Below are 17,582 nucleotides of genomic sequence, written 5' to 3' on the forward strand. Positions count from 1 at the left end.
AAATAAGGCGCGTGTGCCGGGGCAGGAGGCGTACAAGCCGCCGCACTCCTCAGCACAGCCCCGCCGAATATCCCTTAAGCGGCTTTAGCGGCCGCGCTCCCGCTTGTTACCTGCGCGTCTCCGAGCGTCCGGCCCCTCGGCGGGGACCCCGGGAGCCTCCCCTTCTCTTCATCCATCCCTCCCTCCTCCTCCTCCTCCTCCTCCCTCCCCGGCACCGGCAGTGGTTCGCTCCGAGCAGCAGAGCTCGATGCGAAGCCGCTGCGGGGCGGCGAATCCCGGCGGCGCCGCGCAGGGCCGGAGGCGGCTGCCCCCGGCGGCGGGGCGGGTCCGGCCGCAGGCAGGTGTGTGAGCGCCCGGCCCTGCCCTGCCCTGCCCTGCCCGCAGAGCCCGGCCATGCCGGCAGCGCTGTAGCCCAGCGGAGATGGACGGTGTCAGCAGCAACAGGAACATGTCTTACAGTAGATGGAGTTACAACAGGTATCGTCTGTCTTGTTCGGGTTTGTTGTTTTCTCTTTTTTTATTATTATTTCTTTTCTTTTTCCCTTCCTGATATTGTAAAACCATCACGCTGTTTATATAAACCGAGATGGGGGAGCCCTCTTCAGGGAAGCAAAACCCTTTAGTGATGCTGCTTTTCCAGTCTTGGGACACCGTGTGTTCCCAGTAACTCCGGCAGCGGTGTTTGATGATATTTAGCGGGTGTTTTTCTGGAAACCTGGGCGGGAGTTTCACCTGGGGTGGGTGGCCAGGCTGGGGCTGCTCCCAGCCCTGAATGCGAATGTTCCCCAGGCTCTCTGCTCTGAGCAGGGTCTGAGATGCACTGATCACCTCAGCAGTCGCCCAGACTTCCGAAAGGTGGTCTGTAGGAACTGCTGCTCAAAGATTTTAACAATTATAAACTAAAGCTTGGGAAATGGAGATGGCAGGGGGCCAGGATTTGGCTAAGGAGTGATGTTTTGGAGTAAGCACTGTGTGCAGCCCGGGTACCACGGAGCTGAGCGGGCTGAATTTGGGAATATTTCAAATTCCAATTTGAAATATTCCCACTGTGTTTCAAACCAGCATGCATGGTTTTCCTCTTCCTGGAAACAGAAATTTATTGCAGCATTAGTTTTGTTTTATGGCTGTGACTGACAGGTTCTTCGAGCCTGGATCAAGAAAAAAGAAAAAGGTACAAACTTCATGCTCTTTTCGTGGTGTTCATTTGTGGGGTTTTTTTTGTTGTTGTTTTTTCTGTTTAAATGTTACACCTGAAATGCTAAGCATAAGCAGTGTTAGCATCACCACCACAAGCCACCACGATATTCTGGAGAAATAGCCCTTGGAAGTGGTTTTCAGGGGTTAACCAGGTATTCAGCATTGCCCACGCTCCCTGGATGCGTGGGTATGTATGTTTTATATGTGCATCGAGAGAGTTTCACTCATTTTTGGTGCATTCCCACTGCCTCAGCAGTAAAAATACAGATATAGTGGTGCCAATGGAACAATGTTTTCTTTAAAAAGGAGGTGTATGTGTTTATGTGTATGTAAAACTGAGTTATACAACAAGCTGTGGTTTTATGTGTGCATTGTCCCATGGCAGAGGATTCTTTCCATCTGATGGCACATTCTTAAAGAGCAGCAGTGAGACCCTGAAGAGCTCAGTCTGTCCCATGCAGCCCAAGTTTACAGCAGCTTCAGTATTCTTACGCTACAGTAAACAGTCCAAACATTTCACAGAAACTCCTCTTGGAGGTTTTCTCTCGGTGCTATCACATTGTGATCTAACCTTATCTATTGCTTGCAATCTGTCTCTCCAGTTTTCAGTCTTCCTGACCCTGACAGAGAAGTCACTGATGAGTGTTTATCAGCCTTCACCTGGGAACATTCTGCACTTGTGTGTTCACCCTGCTTGGCTCTCCTACATAATCTTGGGGCATAAATACAATATTTCAGTGCCCAGGCTGGTTTTTTGGTGGCCAGTTCTCAGATTTGGGGGTTTTTCATAATAAATCTAACTATGTACTGTACATATATATACACACACATATTTCAGTGCTGTGAGGATGAGGAGTCCTTTGAGGAATCACAGTTTTTACTCAGTCTTCTTCTGAAAACCAATGCAGAGTTGCATTCTCAGGCTGAGCCTGGCCTTCAACACCCATCTTGTGCCCAGGTTCCTGGCAGGAGAAGGAGCTAACTCTCTTTTATCCCAAGCCCTGGTGACTGATGTTTGCTTTTGGATCATGCCCCAGCTTTGGTCTCGCTCACCAGTGGCCACAGGAGTCCCAGTGGCTCTAGGGGTGGCAGCTCTGTGGCAGAGACATGTGGGACAGCCCTGTGAACAGCCAAGCACTGTGTGAAGGCCAATGTCTATTTCTTGGGGAAAAAGAACACCCAGGTACTCCTCTTGTGTTGGCATCCATGAATCAGCATTGCAGGAATACAGGGACAGGGCCAAAGGAGCAGGTGCTGCCTCCCATAAACACAATTGCAGCCATGATTAAAAAAGAAGCCAGGTATCATCTATTAAATTAAACTGATTAAACAAAAGATTTGGCCTTTGGATTCCATAAGATGCATGCAGGGATTTTTCCCCATGGAAATGAGGGGAGTTGCTGTGTCCCTTGTGTGTGCAGCTGGCAGGTATTTTTCTAATGGGGTTTATTTGACATTTGTTGTGTGTCTCAGCATTTGGCCTGTGGTTGTGGTATTCCCTTAGGCTTGCTGCCCAGGATATCCACAGGTTGTTCCTGCAGATAATTTGTGCAGCCCAGAGCAAATCCAATCCCTTGGAAACCTGGGGTGAGGGAGCCCTGTTGAGCACAGCTCTCCTCAGCTGCTCCCAACCAAGGGGAAGCTTCCCCCACTCCCCACCCCAGCCTAGACCTGTGTGTGTGTGAGAGAAAGAAGGAGGTACAATTGGAAAAAGCTCTTAATGATGACATTGGCATTTCCACAGCTGGCTCCAAAAAGCTGGCCTTGTCTTCTGCACATCTTTGCCTTCCTCCCATTTTAGTGCTGTCGTAATTCCCTGGTCATTGTGAACACTGCCAGCTGAAAGCACAGGACAGGCAGCAATTTAAAAAAAAACTGGGGATATTTTGATGATCCTAGAAACACTCAGGAGCTCTGGGTTCAGATGGATAACTTCTAGAGTAAAAAAATCTTCTCTTTCACCTTCTGCCCTTGGTGACAAGCTGTTTATTGGACAGTTTATATTCAGTTTCTGTTTGGCTTCTTCTCCTCTTGAGCATCACGCTACCTGCTCATTGTGCTTGTGGTCCCTGGGTGTGCAGAAATGCTCATCTTCCAGGACACAGTGAAACTTGTTCTCCTCCAGGCTTCCAGTGTTCAGTGCTGGTGCAGGTTTTGGCAGCTGGGCTGGTGCCCATCAGCACTCTTGCTGCCTCCCCCCAGCTTCCTTTGGGAACCCTACAGGTTCTTGCTCTTGGAGATGCTTGAAACCTCCTTGTGTTGGTGCTATCTGCAAGTGGAGGTTTTACCCAGTGCTTCTCATCATTTCCAGGTGGAAATGAAAGCTCAGAGAGAAGAGACATTAGTATAATCGGAAGGTGAAAATGGGGAACAGTCTTTGGCTGGTATGAGGATCCATTCTCATGAGCTGGAACACCTGAGTCCTTCCTAGCACTCACAGCAGCTGGTGACCAGATTGTCAAATGCTGAAACCTCAATAGCACAACCCAGATTTGACCACTGGAGGTCAAAATGGTGCTCATGAAGGCTTGAGGGAGCTCTGATACCATTCATGTAGTTGAATTCAATTGAAGGCACAGTTTAGGACAGTGTGTGACAGAAGTTAGTCAATCCATGGGCACAGAAGACCTGTTTGAAATCAAATACATGGGCAAGTACTGCAGAATGGAAATTTGCAGTCCACATTTGGAAAAACTGCAATTACTCAGTGGTTCTCATGATTTTGCAAGGTTTTTTCATGAATCACTGGACTGTGCTTAGCTCTCATGGCTGGTCCAGAAGGATTTCTTCAGGGGCAGCAGAAGTTTTGCAGAAGGAACAGGTAACCTTCACATCATACCTATGCATGAATAAAGATTTTTTTTTTACAAAAAAACCAACTAACCAACAAGCTACAGCAAAATACCAAATGTGAAGTCATCCCTCCTTTCTCACATCTTTTCCTGGCACCAACACATACATAGTTTTTCCACCTTTTTCTCTCTCTGTTTTGTCTCCAGACTTACTTTCTATTTCTTCCTTGGAGGACTTCAGTGCAGCCATCCTGACCTCAGTAATTACCACATTATGAGTGATGGAGGTTTTATCCACCAGCATTTGGAAGTATATTTTGGGAAACTTGCTCTCAGGATGTTTCAACTGTTGGAGACAGCTTGAAACTTTTTTTCCATTGATCTGTATCTTTGTTCTATTCTGGATATCAGTGTTGTTTTTTACTTGCTTTTGAAGCTGCTATTTCTGGTTTTGCCTTTTTTTAGCCTATGTTAAAAAGCTGTGACAGTGCATCTGGGTCATGGAGTTGGAGGGTTTCAATCTTAGATCTTTGTTTTTGAAGATTTTTAAGACTCCTCTGTCTTGATTTTTCTGGGACGTGCTTTCATCAATGAGTAAATAGGGCTGTCCTCCAAACTTCATCCAAAAAAGTTCTTAGAGAAACTTAACTTTCTTTTTCCTTCTCTCCTTTGAAGCAGCATCTGTGAAATCCTGAAGCATGTACAGGTTTGCTGCAGTGAGTGCACTTTAGCACCAAAGAGCAGCTCCTCTCTATTTGCAGCCAAGCCACCCTTCTCTCCTCTGCCTTCTTGTGTCTTCAGGTGTTTCCTCCTGGATGAGGTTCCTTTAAAGCTGTAATCACTGGACAAAGAATCTGGGAGGACAGACAAGAAGAGAAAGTTGTTCTGCGGGTCAAAAGGAGAGGCAGAATGAGCCAACCCTCAAGTGGAGCCAGAATAAAACATTCTTGTGACAGATACAGAAATCCTTATAATGTATCAGTGTTGTGCATTTAGTTTTCTGGAATTAGGTTCTTTGTTTTTCTTTCATAATAAAGCATCTTAATTTCAATGACATAGGAGAAGCTAGAGTTTGGGAGTGATGTTTCTTGCCTTAAACCAAGGCACTAGGAATGATCTGAGGTGAGTTCATGTGCATCCTTTTATGCTCAAGGGTGAATGTTTTGTGTTGGTTGGCAGCACATCCTTGGAGTGGGTGAATCCTCCAGAGACTAGTGACAGCCTTGCAGACAGGTGTGAGAGAGGAAACTTCAGCTCCTGCTTCCCTGAAGAAGAAATTGTAAAGCTTCTTAAGCAAAAGTAGCCTAAGAATATAATTTAAACCTACTTGGCTCATGTATAGCATGACAATCCTAACAAATGTAAGAATTTCTTCACTGAAAGAGTTGCAAGCACTGGAACAGGCTGGCCAGGGAGCTGCCTGAGTCTCCGTCCCGGGAGATATTTAAAAGCCACGTTGATGTGACACTTGGGGACATGGTTTAATGGTGGACTTGGCAGTGCTGGTTTAATGGTTGGCTTTGATCTCCATGGTCATTTCCAACATAAATGATTCTGTGGTTAGTGTTTGGAACAGTAAAGATCACAGCCAGCAACTGTTAGTGAGAGTGAGGCGTAAAATTTTAAAGGAAAGTCAGTGCTACATCTGGTTTTTGGTTTATCTGTAGTAATGTTATATATCCAGGTAACATAAGCTAGGAATTTTCAGTAAGAAGGAGAAAATCACTTGAGTCTTAGCTTGCAATAAAAATTGACACAGAATATACACATCTTTTGTCAGTACAGTTACAGACCTCTGTTAAAGTTCCAACGTCTCTGCAATGCTTTGTGCTGAAATCCTGCCTTCAGGTGTCTCTTGAACCATAAAGATAACTCAAGCATTTCTTCAGGATAGAAGGAGGAATAGGAAACCAACAAAACTGTCTGTGAAGAGTGATGTACCACAAGAAATTGCATGTGATGTACCACAAGAAATGCTGCTCTGGGTCTGTTATTAATAACACTTTTCTCTTTCCTTGCTCTTTGGTCTCCTCACATGCTCCATGCGAATGCCTTTTGTTACCATGTCTAAAAGACACATCAAGTGCCTCATCCCTGGTGCTGGAGCACTGAATTGTCACTCTCTGCTGTGCCTGCATCCATGCAGAGTGCAGGGGAGATAGAGCACTGCAGCTCTGAGCTATCAGACACTCTTCATACTCTCACTGCAGCTCTCAGCCTTAGATTATATCTGAGAGAAAAATCAACCACGTCGCTCGTGATCTGCATTATCATAGAAGGAAAACCCTTTCTCTCTCTAGTATGTAATTTGTGTGAATGCCACTACTGATGGAAGTCTGAGGAATAATGTTCATGGCTGAGCACCAACAGAGATGGTTTTGCCCTTCAGAAATGAGTCAGGACAGAAGAGCCATCCCAGCTGTTGATCTCAGGGATGTCCACTGAGATGACCAGGCTGAGTTCAGCCAGCAGCCACCTGTGTTTGTAGAAGAGGGATGTTAGCCAGTGCTTGGATGTATCTGGAATGCTTGAATGCTGAGGTCAAGAGCAGGGGAAGATTCCAGGAGCTTGTATGAAAACAAAGCTGCTCCCAGAAGAGTACAGGTCTTTGAAGAGCTAATTGTCAACAAATCAGCTCAAAATCAATTTCAAAAGTAATTCTTAAGTTGTAATTTGTCTCTAGAAGTGTACTACATAGGTGATTAGGCCCATAAGTCACCTTGCTTGAAAAAAACCAGTATTATTTCTTTATTTTTATGAGCTTGCTGTGTTTTGTGTTTGATTCCTTTTATCCTACTGGTGCTGTGGTGTGTTAGGGTCCTATTACTGTGACAAACTGCCACGCTGTGTCAGACATCCAATTACTTACTTACCTGTCTGGTAAATGTGCCAGCTCAAATTCCTGCACCAATTTGTGCGTCCTTAGGGAGACAAGATCCTGCCTAGATGTAATTCCAGAGGCAGTGCTCTTCTGTTTTGGAAACAGTCCAGTTTGTTTTGAAGTTTCACTGTTTCACCCACCCCCAGCACCCTCCTCCTTCACACTTGCATTTCTGCTGCCTGGGAACACAAAGGGCTGTTGGGAGGGTGGAACAGTTCCTCATGGCTCCTCTGGGCACAGATGTTATTGATATTAACGTTGAACTATTCATTTGTTCTTGAGGAATTGTGTGCAAGCTCACCTAGATTCACTCTTGTCTTTGCAGAGTTTGATGGCAATCCTTTAAAACATATTTCTCAAAGTGAAAGTTTTCCAACTTGAAAATTCTGCTCAAACATCTTCTGCTGGGACTTCTGGAGTATCAAAGTTAATTCCTTACCGTGGCTTTTCTAGATGTGCTCTCACAGGTTGTTTTGCAGAGCTGTAACCTAAAATCCTGCTGGAAGCCAGGGAATTTGCTGGTTGGTGAAAGATGCTCCCAGAGAGCTTTCTGAGAAAGGCTGTGTAAGGGAGAGGTCTGGAGGGATTTGGCAGGAGCTGTCAGTGAGAGAGTCAGTCCAGGAGAGGCTGGCTCCACACGGACTGTTTTGCCTGTGTGCAGGATGCTGTGGTTTCTAAGAATATAACTCCATTTTTGCTTCATTCTTCACTTGAATTTTGTTCTTTTTTAATATACTATTGAAGTACAGCTGAATGGGCTTTCCCAAACTGAAGTTTCTGCTTAAAGTTAGTTTATCCCTCCATCATGTTTATTTTCATCTTAGGTAGGAGTAAATAAAACTGCTCTGGTTTTTAATATAATTTGGCTGGTCTTAGGAAGAATAATGAAACTTGGGCTTTGTAACTAGATCTAGTAGAATGGAGTTAACATCTGGATTGTGAAACAGTGCACTCAGACTAGAAAAGATTTTTTTGGTAGGAAGGTGTAGATGAATCAGAAGCAAGAAATGAAGAAAGGGGGCAGTAGGGAAACTGGAAGCTGTTCATTATTAAACACTGTAGAGCAGATGAGCTGATTTTTATGTACATGTGAGGCAGTGCTGTGGCCAAGAATGACATATGTGGTTGGTGGATTTGGTTGATTTATTTAGGTGGGTCTAAGTGAATTTCAGAGGAGCTCAATTGCACAGAGCAGATTTCTGGAGGGGGGAAAAAGCAGCTTTCTAAACAATGAATAGTTTATAGCCTTGTCTTACTAGCAACAAGTGAGCAAAGGGTAAATACTGAGAGGGAGCTGGGAATCAGTGGGATTGGAGCAGGACTCCAGTGTGTTGGGTGAACAGAAGATTTGAAGGTCTTGACAGTAACTTTCTTTCCATGGCATTCTGTGCTTCAGCAGGCCTAAAATCAGACACTGATGGGTAAGTGTCCCCTTCTCTTGGAAGCTCGCTATAGTTTTCTCCCCAGCTGTGTTCTTCAGTGTGCAGATACCCTGCCACATTTTCCCAGTAACTGCATTACCCACATCACCACCACTTCAAATTGCACTCTCTTTTCACCTTCACAATATGCTATATACACCTTTGTTTCTCTCTGGCACACTTCATTTTTCTTCTCACCTTCCTAGAAATCCCTTGCATGTATTTACTTAGCAAGGATTTTGAGATTCAGTGTGGGTCACTCATGCAAGAAGCAGAGGAGCCAGCCTGGGCTATGAACCCTGTCTGAGGCCAAAGCCACTAAGTCCCTCCTTACAACCCTTCTGTTCTTCTGCTAATCACACTAAGAGGATTACCTCCAGGAGTATGGGATGCTAGATACTACAGCCAAAGATGTTCATATCAGACTCTGGCCTATTTTCATTCATCCTTTTGCAAATGTAAAATGATTCCTGAAGCAATGGGTGTACTGAGATCCAAGGAAATTGTGCTTGGAATGCAGGTGTATGAATAGCAGGGAAAGGAGCTTTGAACTAAAAAATAAGAACTAGTTTAAAATCAGAGCTGAGAATGAATGTTCCAGACTTGTTGAAAACCAGAGATTTTGATTCCACTCTCCACTTGTATTTGGTAATTGTATTACACAGATGTTGCTCTCTCTTAAGAAAATTAATGAGCAACCACACAATAATATACTGGGGGTTTTTTGATGTCTGAATTATAGCTCAGGTGAAGGTGCACTCCTCCCATCAGCTCTGGCTGCAGGTGAGCTGCTCTTTGCAAGAGAGCTGAGGCTAAGCCACAGCTATTTATGTTCGTAATTTTCGGAGCTCCTGGGGCTGAGCTTCAGACTGACTACAGGGATTATTAAATATATCATCTCAAATATGGCATCATTAAGTGCAAATATATTGCTTTTTGCCTCTGAGACTGGGAAGGGAGGTGGTGATATTTTCCTGATATTTACTGTCTCCCCTGGGCATCAGGTCTTGGCTGCCAATAAGGCAAAAGGCCCTGCTGCCTACAGCCCCGCTCTTTGCTCCTGGGGAAGTGAAGCCAGGATTTGTCCACCAGGCATCCTCCTGGCCGGGCTGGGACTGCAGGCATCTCAAATGTGCCTGGGAGGGAAATTGAAGCTCAGATTTGGTGATCTAACTCTGTTTTGTTCACTGTCATGTCTTTATGATACATTATACGCATTTGATTCATTCACTGGGCAATCAGCATAGACTAATAGCTTGTTTTAAAATGTAATTCAAATGAAATACCTGCAGAAGCAGAAGCATTTGTTTTGCTTATCCCTTGCAGTGAGGTTTTCCTGTTGTCTTGGATGAGCTGTAGGTTTGTTAGCATAAAGCAAAGAGATGCTGAGTTAAGAGTCCAAAGAAACCTTGCTCTAAGGGTGGGAGACAAGGATCTGTTCCCATCTCAGTACACAAAAATGCATTTGTTTAGGTGCAGGTTTCATTGTTAATTAACAAGGGTGAGTGCTCTGCAGTGCTTCTCTGCCATCCCATGTGGAGCATTCCCAGCCAGCCTGGGGAAGCTGTGCTGTGGGAGCAGCCCTGGATTGTGGGAGCAGGGTGAGGCTGAGTGCAGTTCCTACTATGCTAAACTCTCTTGATAGAGGAAAGTATGCATATGTCTTTGACTCAAATTGATTTTTTTTGGCATTGATGATTGTCTTCCTGCTAAAAATCTCTTTTTGCTTTCACCTTGCCCCTATTGACCTGTGGGATCATCTCCATGCTATGAAGTATGTGCCTAAATCCCTTTCCTGTGGTTCTTATGAATCATGCCAAGAACAACATTGCAAAGAATATTGATTTGCATCTTATCCTTTACCTTCTTGCTGGTTATTTGGTCCAGACTTTGTATCAAAGAGAAGCTGCTGGGATTTTTATGCATATATTCTTCTGATTTACTGTGCAGCATAAAAGTGCTTGTGCCTTTTGATGCTCCAGCAGTGGTGTGAGGCTCTGAGTGTATTTGAAACTCTGGCTTCTTTACCAACAACTGCTTTTTTTCCTACATTTGCAATGTCCAAGTTTACCTTTTTGATGGCATCTCAGTCACAGTGCAGCTGTACAAAAATTCTGAATTCTATGTACAGTAAATGAAGTATGAATGTTTCAACGTCAATGCTGGAAATATAGAATCTTTTTTTTTAATTAAGTTTCTCTTCACCACTCTTGTGTAGGTAGTTGGCAAGTCAGGGTAGATGACTTGGATAAGAATAGGTACGGAGAGAGGGAGTAATAAAACAGATTATTTAGCAGAGAACAATACTAGAGCCCTATAATGAGCTTCTTCTGAAATATCTCAGATTGAGTCTTTAAATATGGTGCAGAAATTATGCAAAAAGTTTTCTAATGATCCCTGAATTGTGTCCACAAGTACTGTCAGGTTTTTTCATGCAAAAGTTACCAGAGGTCTATAAGTTATAACTTGTGTACCATTATAACTTAGGCACTGTCAAGTTTTTCTGTGCATAAAGTACAGCAGATTTATAACTTTTTTTTTTTTGAGGGGGGACAACTGAAAACCCCATCCTTGTGTAATGAACTATTCAAATATATGCTCAGATCCTGATGTCTGTGATATGGGGAGACTCATCTTAAATGTTTGTTAGTCTGACTTAAAATTCACCTTTGCCTGGATGCTGTGCATGAGGCTTTGCTAAATGAAAGAAAAAGAGCACAGGTACCAGGGAAAGGTCTCCCTGCAGAGGTGCTGATTGTTTAAATTTGAGTTCAGCTTTGCTCTGGTTACAGCCTTGTGGGCTGACATTTAACTACAGCCTCGTGCTCTCTGCCCTGGCCCCACATGGGCTTATGAGTACTCCAGGCTATGGTTGTAAAAAAGAAAAATAATCTATAATGGAAGACACAGAACATGGCTGAGGAAACAAGAAGTGTTACCCAGCATGTCCTAGGGAATTGGATTGCTGACATCAACCAGCCACCCTCCACCTTTTGCTCAGCCATGTGTAGAAAGGATGTTCCTTATTGGATGTGGAAGGGGGAAAGTCTCTAGACTTAGATGTGAAATTCACTCCATGATAGTCCCCGAGAGCTGCCAGTGTGCTCCTTGCTCTGCCATCTTGTTTGTTCTGTGACTGAGAACTTTCTTTGCTGCTTTTCAGACACCCTCTGGACATTCTAGGAGACTTTTAGGGCCACTAGATGAGGTTTTTTTTAACCAAATCTATATATAGTCTCATCCCTCAGTCTGGAAAGGTGTTGGTGCAGGAAATACAGGAAGTTTAGAAAGGTATTTTGTTTACTTCCAACTCTTTCAAATCCTCTCCTTTATATTCTTTTTTTTTTCTGCTACTTTACTGTCTTGTCTCTTCTTTCCAGTTTTACTGCAATTCCCCTGGTGATTGCCCATAATAAAAAACCCAAATGGGTATTATTTTTGATTCACCTGAGCAGTGGACAAGGCTGGAGAAAATGAGGGAGGATCTTCACAGCTTTTCACTTCCCTTAGCTGTTTCATGAAGGATGCAACTGCCTGCTGTATTAAATCTGTGCTGTCTCGATAGTGCATTATCTGAGCATTGGCCAGAGAAATAGGAGCTGCTATTTTGAGGTATTTAATCACATTCTGAAATGTTATTACTGTGTGCTGATTGTGCAGTGAGAGCACAGCTTTGCAGAGCTGAGCCTTGCATGTGCAGTGGCAGGTGAGCAGCCAGGCACCCCTGCAGCACAGGAAAGCCCAGCTGAGCAGATGGAGAGGAGCCCTGCTGAGAAGGACTTGGGGATAACAATGGGTGAGAGGCTGGACATGACCCTGCAATGTGTAAATGTGCACTGGCACCCCAGAAATTCCCCAGATCCTGGGCTGCATCCAGAGCCCCGTGGGCAGCAGATTGAGGGAGGCGGTTTCTGTCCCTCTGCTCTGCTCTGCTGAGATGCCATCTGCAGAGCTGCCTCCAGCTCAGGTCCCAGCAGAGGAAGGACATGGAGCTGTTGGGGTGAGTCCAGAGGAGGCCACCAAGATGATCAGAGGGATGGGGCCCCTCTTCTATCAGAAAAGGCTGAGAAGATTTGGGTTGTTCAGTCTAGAAAAGAGAAGGCTTTGGGTGACCTCACTGTAGCCCTCCAGTGCCCGAAGGGCGTCTGTAACAAAGATGGAGAGGGACTTCTCACAAGGTCATGTAGTGACAGGACACTGGCGATGGCTTCAGAATGAAAGAGTTGTTATAGATTGGATATTTGCAGGAACATTTTTACTGTGAGGGTGCTGAGGCACTGGCAGAGGTTGCCCAAAGGAGTTGTGGATGCTCCATCCCTGAAAGTGCTCAAAGTCAGATTGGATGGGACTCTGAGCAACCTGGTCTAGAGGAAAATGTTCCTGGCTATGGCAGGAGGGTCAGAACGAGATGATCTTTAAGGTCCCTTCCAATCCAACCCATTCTATTTTTTCTGTGATTCCCCATATAGGAAATGATGTAGGCAGAGGTGCTGATGTCCTGCCTTTCCTCTCCCCACTCTCAAAATACCTGTTAGCAAAGGGGCAGAGGGAATGGGGAATCTTCTTCCCAAACATGCATCCAATTCCTTCTCATGAGTTCAGCTGTGCTAAGCTCATGGAGCTCCCCTGCCTCAAATCCTGCACATGAATTCCTTTTTCCCCTCTACCTGCCTAAATAAATCATATTCACCTGCCTTGCTCAGTCTTGCAAGACATAATTCCTTCCCATTTTTAATTAAATCAGTCCCAAAGCTCTAATTAATGGAATAAACACACCTTTCTATTTGCTGGCTTAAGGCACTCATCAGAAACAATGTTTTCATCTCAAAGTGAGGTCTCTTCCCAGGAGTTTGCATCCTGAAACCCCCAAATTTCAGGTGCCAAATTCCCAAATTTGAGCTCTGGAATTTTTCACCAAGGATGCCCCAAATTCCCAAATTTGAGCTCTGGAACCCTGAATTTTGGATTCTGACCCCTCAAATTTTGGGGTTCTGACCCCTCCAGTCCCCCAAAATTTCTGCTCCTTCAATTTGGTGTCCACACCTCCCCATGTCCTCAAATTTAGTGTCTTGAATGCCTGATTTAGGGTCCAAAACTGGGTGGTTTTTTAGGGCCCTGGACCTCCCAAACCCCCTAAAATTTGGGGTCCTGACCTCAGATTTTGTGATTCTGATCCCTCCAATTTTCTGCCATTCCCAGAGCTCCCCAGTTTGGTATCACAGCCCCCCCAGCCCCCAATTCAGGAGTCCAAAGCCCCACAAATCCTAAATTTGAGCTCTTGAACCCTGAATTTTCAGATCCTAGCATCCCAGATTTTGGGGTTCTGACAGTAGTGTTGGTGGTGAGGGCAGGCAGCTCCTGGGACACGTCACAGCCATTGCTGGGGCTGCTCAGCACCCTTTGAGGCAGAGCTGCCTGCAGATTTAGGAAACATGTCTACAAAAACGGACTGTCCTTCACCCTCCAGCTGCTGTGAAGCTGTGAGGAATCCAGTCTTGGGCAGTTTTCCTGCACATTCCCCCCATTTTGGGTTTTTATGAGCAAGCCCCCGAGTGGCTGTTTCGTTCCCAAGAATAAGTGTTCCCAAGAAGTGTTACTCCAGAGTGCTCAGTCACTCAGCACTGAGCCCCTGTGGCAAAAAATAGCTTTATGTAGATTGCAGGAGGTACTGAGAGGAAGCTGAATCCCCTGGGGCTCCTGTAGGAGGGGGAATGAAAAGGCTTTTTTGTCCAACTATGTCATACTCATGCAGTCACGCCGAAGCGCAGAGGTGCACTGCTCCTGCTTTCCAGAGGCCTCCAGATGCATTGTTTGTCTCCAAAAAACAAGATAGCTGGAAATCATGGTGATAAATGACAAAGCAGGCTTTCCTCCCTCCCTGCAGGTCAAGCCTTTCCAAAGAATAAGGAGGCTGCTAACATTGGGCTGGGATTTCTTCCTGAAACCTGCCAGATCCAGAAACTTTTTTTTTTCCCCTCACTCAGTGCATTTTTTCCCAATAATAGAAACTGTCACCTGTAATTGAGACTATCACATTGAAAAGTGAGAATGGTGCAGAAGCGCACATAATTTAACTTATTCTGAGCCTGCTCATCCCCCTTGCTAGAACAGACAGCATTTTTAGTAACCCTATCCAGTCCTTTCCAGCCAGCTGTAGGTTTTCCTATAAAATCAAGGCAAATCTCCACCACTTAAACTGCAAGGCAAAGGGAGGGATGGTGGACATTGGGCTGCCTCCTTCAGTCTGAGCTATGCCTGTGAGCCTTAGTGGTCATGGAGATTTGCCTTTTTTTTATTTTTAAAGCACAGAGAAGCAACAGTGCAGGTGGATGATGTGCCATAGTGGCCCCAGCACAAACCTTGTTTTTTTTTTAAATGTTGTTACATAACTTGGGGTTTGTGTCCAGTGGATTGCAGGTGGGATTTGGATAAGCAATTTAATACACCTGTTACTGTGTGTAACTGCATCAGATTTGGCTGACTGATGTTGGTAAAATGCCATTCCTTTCCTACACCATGCACTAAGGAGCTGGACAGATAAAACAGCTAAAACAACAAATTTTCATGGGTTTATTACCACTCTGGTACCTATGACCCAATAAAAGATTTTTATTAGCCCTCCACAGTGTGCAGATTTAATAGAGTACTATTTTCTTTGTTGAAGTTTCAGTATATTTCAGATTTCCAAGAAATGGAACTCCAGTTCAGCACTGGCTGCATTAAAGTTGTTTGTTACTAAGTCATTGTGAAGGGGTGGAGGATAACTCACACTCATCTTGTAAACCCTTTTGATTTTGCAAATGCAAAAGGCAGAAAACTTGAAGCAGACAGAAGGAGCATGACATTGTATTCAAGGCTTGGTGGCATTAACAAAAATGCCACTTTTATCATCACAAAATAATTGAGATGCTTCTGAAATATTTTTTCAGCTCCTAGTCTCTCCTGTGTGGAATGTGAAATGGCTTCTGTTATTTTTATGTTCTTTTGTGATCTTTTATCATAAATATGTTTGTCAAGTCACCTAGAGCTGTTTGCCAGATATACACAATCATGATTTCTTTGGTATTTAACAGCAAACTGATGAGATGCTCATTGCTTTACTGTCACTAATTAGGTAATTGCTTCATCTGGGAGATATGTTGCTTATTTTTCAGATGCTTGATTTTTCAGGTGAGTTGACTTTAAATCCAGGTCACTTGAGTTGACTTTTTTAAACCATGGTTGAGTTAACAAGTGTGCAAGTATTGGTCCGATTTTTTATGACAGATTTCCCATCCTGTTATGATTGACCTATGATTTAGGCAGAGCATCAGTCTGCTAAACAAATCCAGGTATGTTTTTCAAATTCTAACTGTGGCATATTTTGAGTGAACTTAGTTCAAGCTTCTTAATTCTTGATATAAAAAGCACATTTAGGATTTTTAAAAAATCCTCCAAAGCCTAAGTTAACAAGAGATCTAGCATTTTAAAAGTGTAGGAAATTGGTAACACTTTGGCTGAAGGCTGAAAAAATCCCAATTTTTTTAGAGAAGCACTGAAATCCCTCAGTCTCCTGAAAATACTGCATGCAGCTCCTCATGTGTCATTCCTGATGTCATCCTCCAGTGTCATTCCTGATCCTTTGATAAAGAAAAGGTAAGCCTGATACTTGCACACACAGGCTGGAAAGGAGAAATATGAAAATAGGCACAAGTCCTTGTGAGAACTGAGAACATCCCAGTCCCTCTGGTCTGTGACAAGCAGGGCAAGTGATGTGGCTGATGCTGGCCTTGGTGGCCTGTGGAGCCTGAGGTTGGTTGGTGACACATCTTGCTATGTTCAGCTGGTTTACAAAATAGACAGAAAAATTATTCATTAAGGACCCCCCAACTCCTTGTAAGGGAATGGCTGAGCCCTCACAGCCCTGCTGGTCAACTTGTAATGGACTTTGGGGCAATTAAAAGTGACTTAAACTGGACCCTTACATCCAAATAATGATGTGCAATAAGAAAAATTGTGGCAAGTGAAGCTAAACTAGAATGTGACAGCATTCCTAATTCCATAAGAAAATGTTTCACCAAGCAGCCTCTTGCTCACATTAAAAACACAGAGGCTTTAGCGTCAGAAGCTTCAGTGAGTTTGTGCAGTCCCTCAAGAAATAAGGAAATTTTAATCCAAAATCTCCACTGGAGCAGGACAGATCTATAAGAAAACAGGGCCATGCTGGAATTTAGCAAAATTTGTCAGTCTGTGAGAGAGCAGAATAAACCAAAAGCCTTCACCCCAGTTCCATCCCAAATCATCCACATCCTTAAAACAGTTAAAATACACTTTAAAATGCAGAGAGATGGTCAAGCAAAATAAGTGGGTATTTTATTTAATTATGATTGCACTGCTTGAAATACATTGGGGAAATTAATAATTAATATCTCGTAAGACTGGCTAAATTTGGAGGGGAAAAAGTTCAAATATTTTCAAGGGCCTATAAATTAGTTTAAATAAAGCATGACTACATACTACTGTGATTTTTCTTCCTCTCCCCACTCATCCTTCAGTACATTTTAGGCATGTGTTTTCTTAAAGTGCAAATATTCTAAAAGAAAACACAGTGGAAGAAATGTTTAAAATTGGAAAGAAACACAAGTGCTTTGCTCCATCAGGAAATGGAGAGCAAATTCTGCATGAGCAACACAGTGAACTTCCTCCCACGTTGCATCAGTGATATCCCCCAAAAGATGGTGACAGTGTAAACAGAGGATGCTGTGTGCAAACCGTGGAGGGGCTGCTCATAGTCATGTTTTATGGATTCTATCAGGCTGAGACAGGATTATTTCTTTTGCCAAATTCTTAAAAATCTTTCTCTGTGTGGAGTAACTGTACTCAGCTTCTTGAGGTGGGCAAATGCAAAGTCACTTTGGCTTTCCACATACCCTAGTCAAAGATTTTACCCTTTTACCTGGCAATTTCTTTAGAGTGTGGCCTTCCATGTCTGCTGGCTTGTTGTGCTGTTCAGCACGTCCCAGGTATGACCAGAGATTGTTGCCCTGACAATTCACTGCTGCTGAATCAGACTTGTTGTCTTGGCAACTGCCTTCAGCTGGAAAACCATGAGTTAAAAACCAGAATCTTAACAGTGTGAGCTCTCCAAGGGTGGCCTCATCAGCACTCAGGGCTCTCCTAAACCTTAATTTTTACAGGTGTGCTCTGCAAGGATGCAGTAAGAGAGCCTGAGGGGGAATATGGCATCAAGAAGGGCTGAGAGATGATTTCCTGCAGTGCAGAGGTGCTGCCTCCTCCACAGCCAGGGAGGGG

The 17,582-nt window shown here is 44.0% G+C and overlaps 1 protein-coding gene across 7 annotated transcripts in view; it reads left to right on the forward strand.

Annotated features, from left to right (window-relative positions):
- Nucleotides 1-276: 276 nt before the first annotated feature.
- Nucleotides 277-17,582, forward strand: part of TUB (TUB bipartite transcription factor) — a 137,092-nt gene continuing 119,786 nt past the window's right edge. For 6 of the 7 annotated variants that reach the window (XM_005486627.4, XM_005486631.4, XM_005486628.4 and 3 more), the window contains exon 1: nt 277-477. In XM_005486627.4, coding sequence (XP_005486684.1) covers nt 422-477 — 56 coding nt within the window. In that variant the 5' untranslated portion in view covers nt 277-421. Of the gene's footprint in view, nt 483-17,582 lie in introns of all 7 variants that reach the window. The other variant, XM_014266724.3, reaches the window with a different exon arrangement.

The sequence above is a fragment of the Zonotrichia albicollis genome, chromosome 6 (genome assembly GCF_047830755.1).
Source record: "Zonotrichia albicollis isolate bZonAlb1 chromosome 6, bZonAlb1.hap1, whole genome shotgun sequence".
NCBI lineage: Eukaryota > Metazoa > Chordata > Aves > Passeriformes > Passerellidae > Zonotrichia > Zonotrichia albicollis.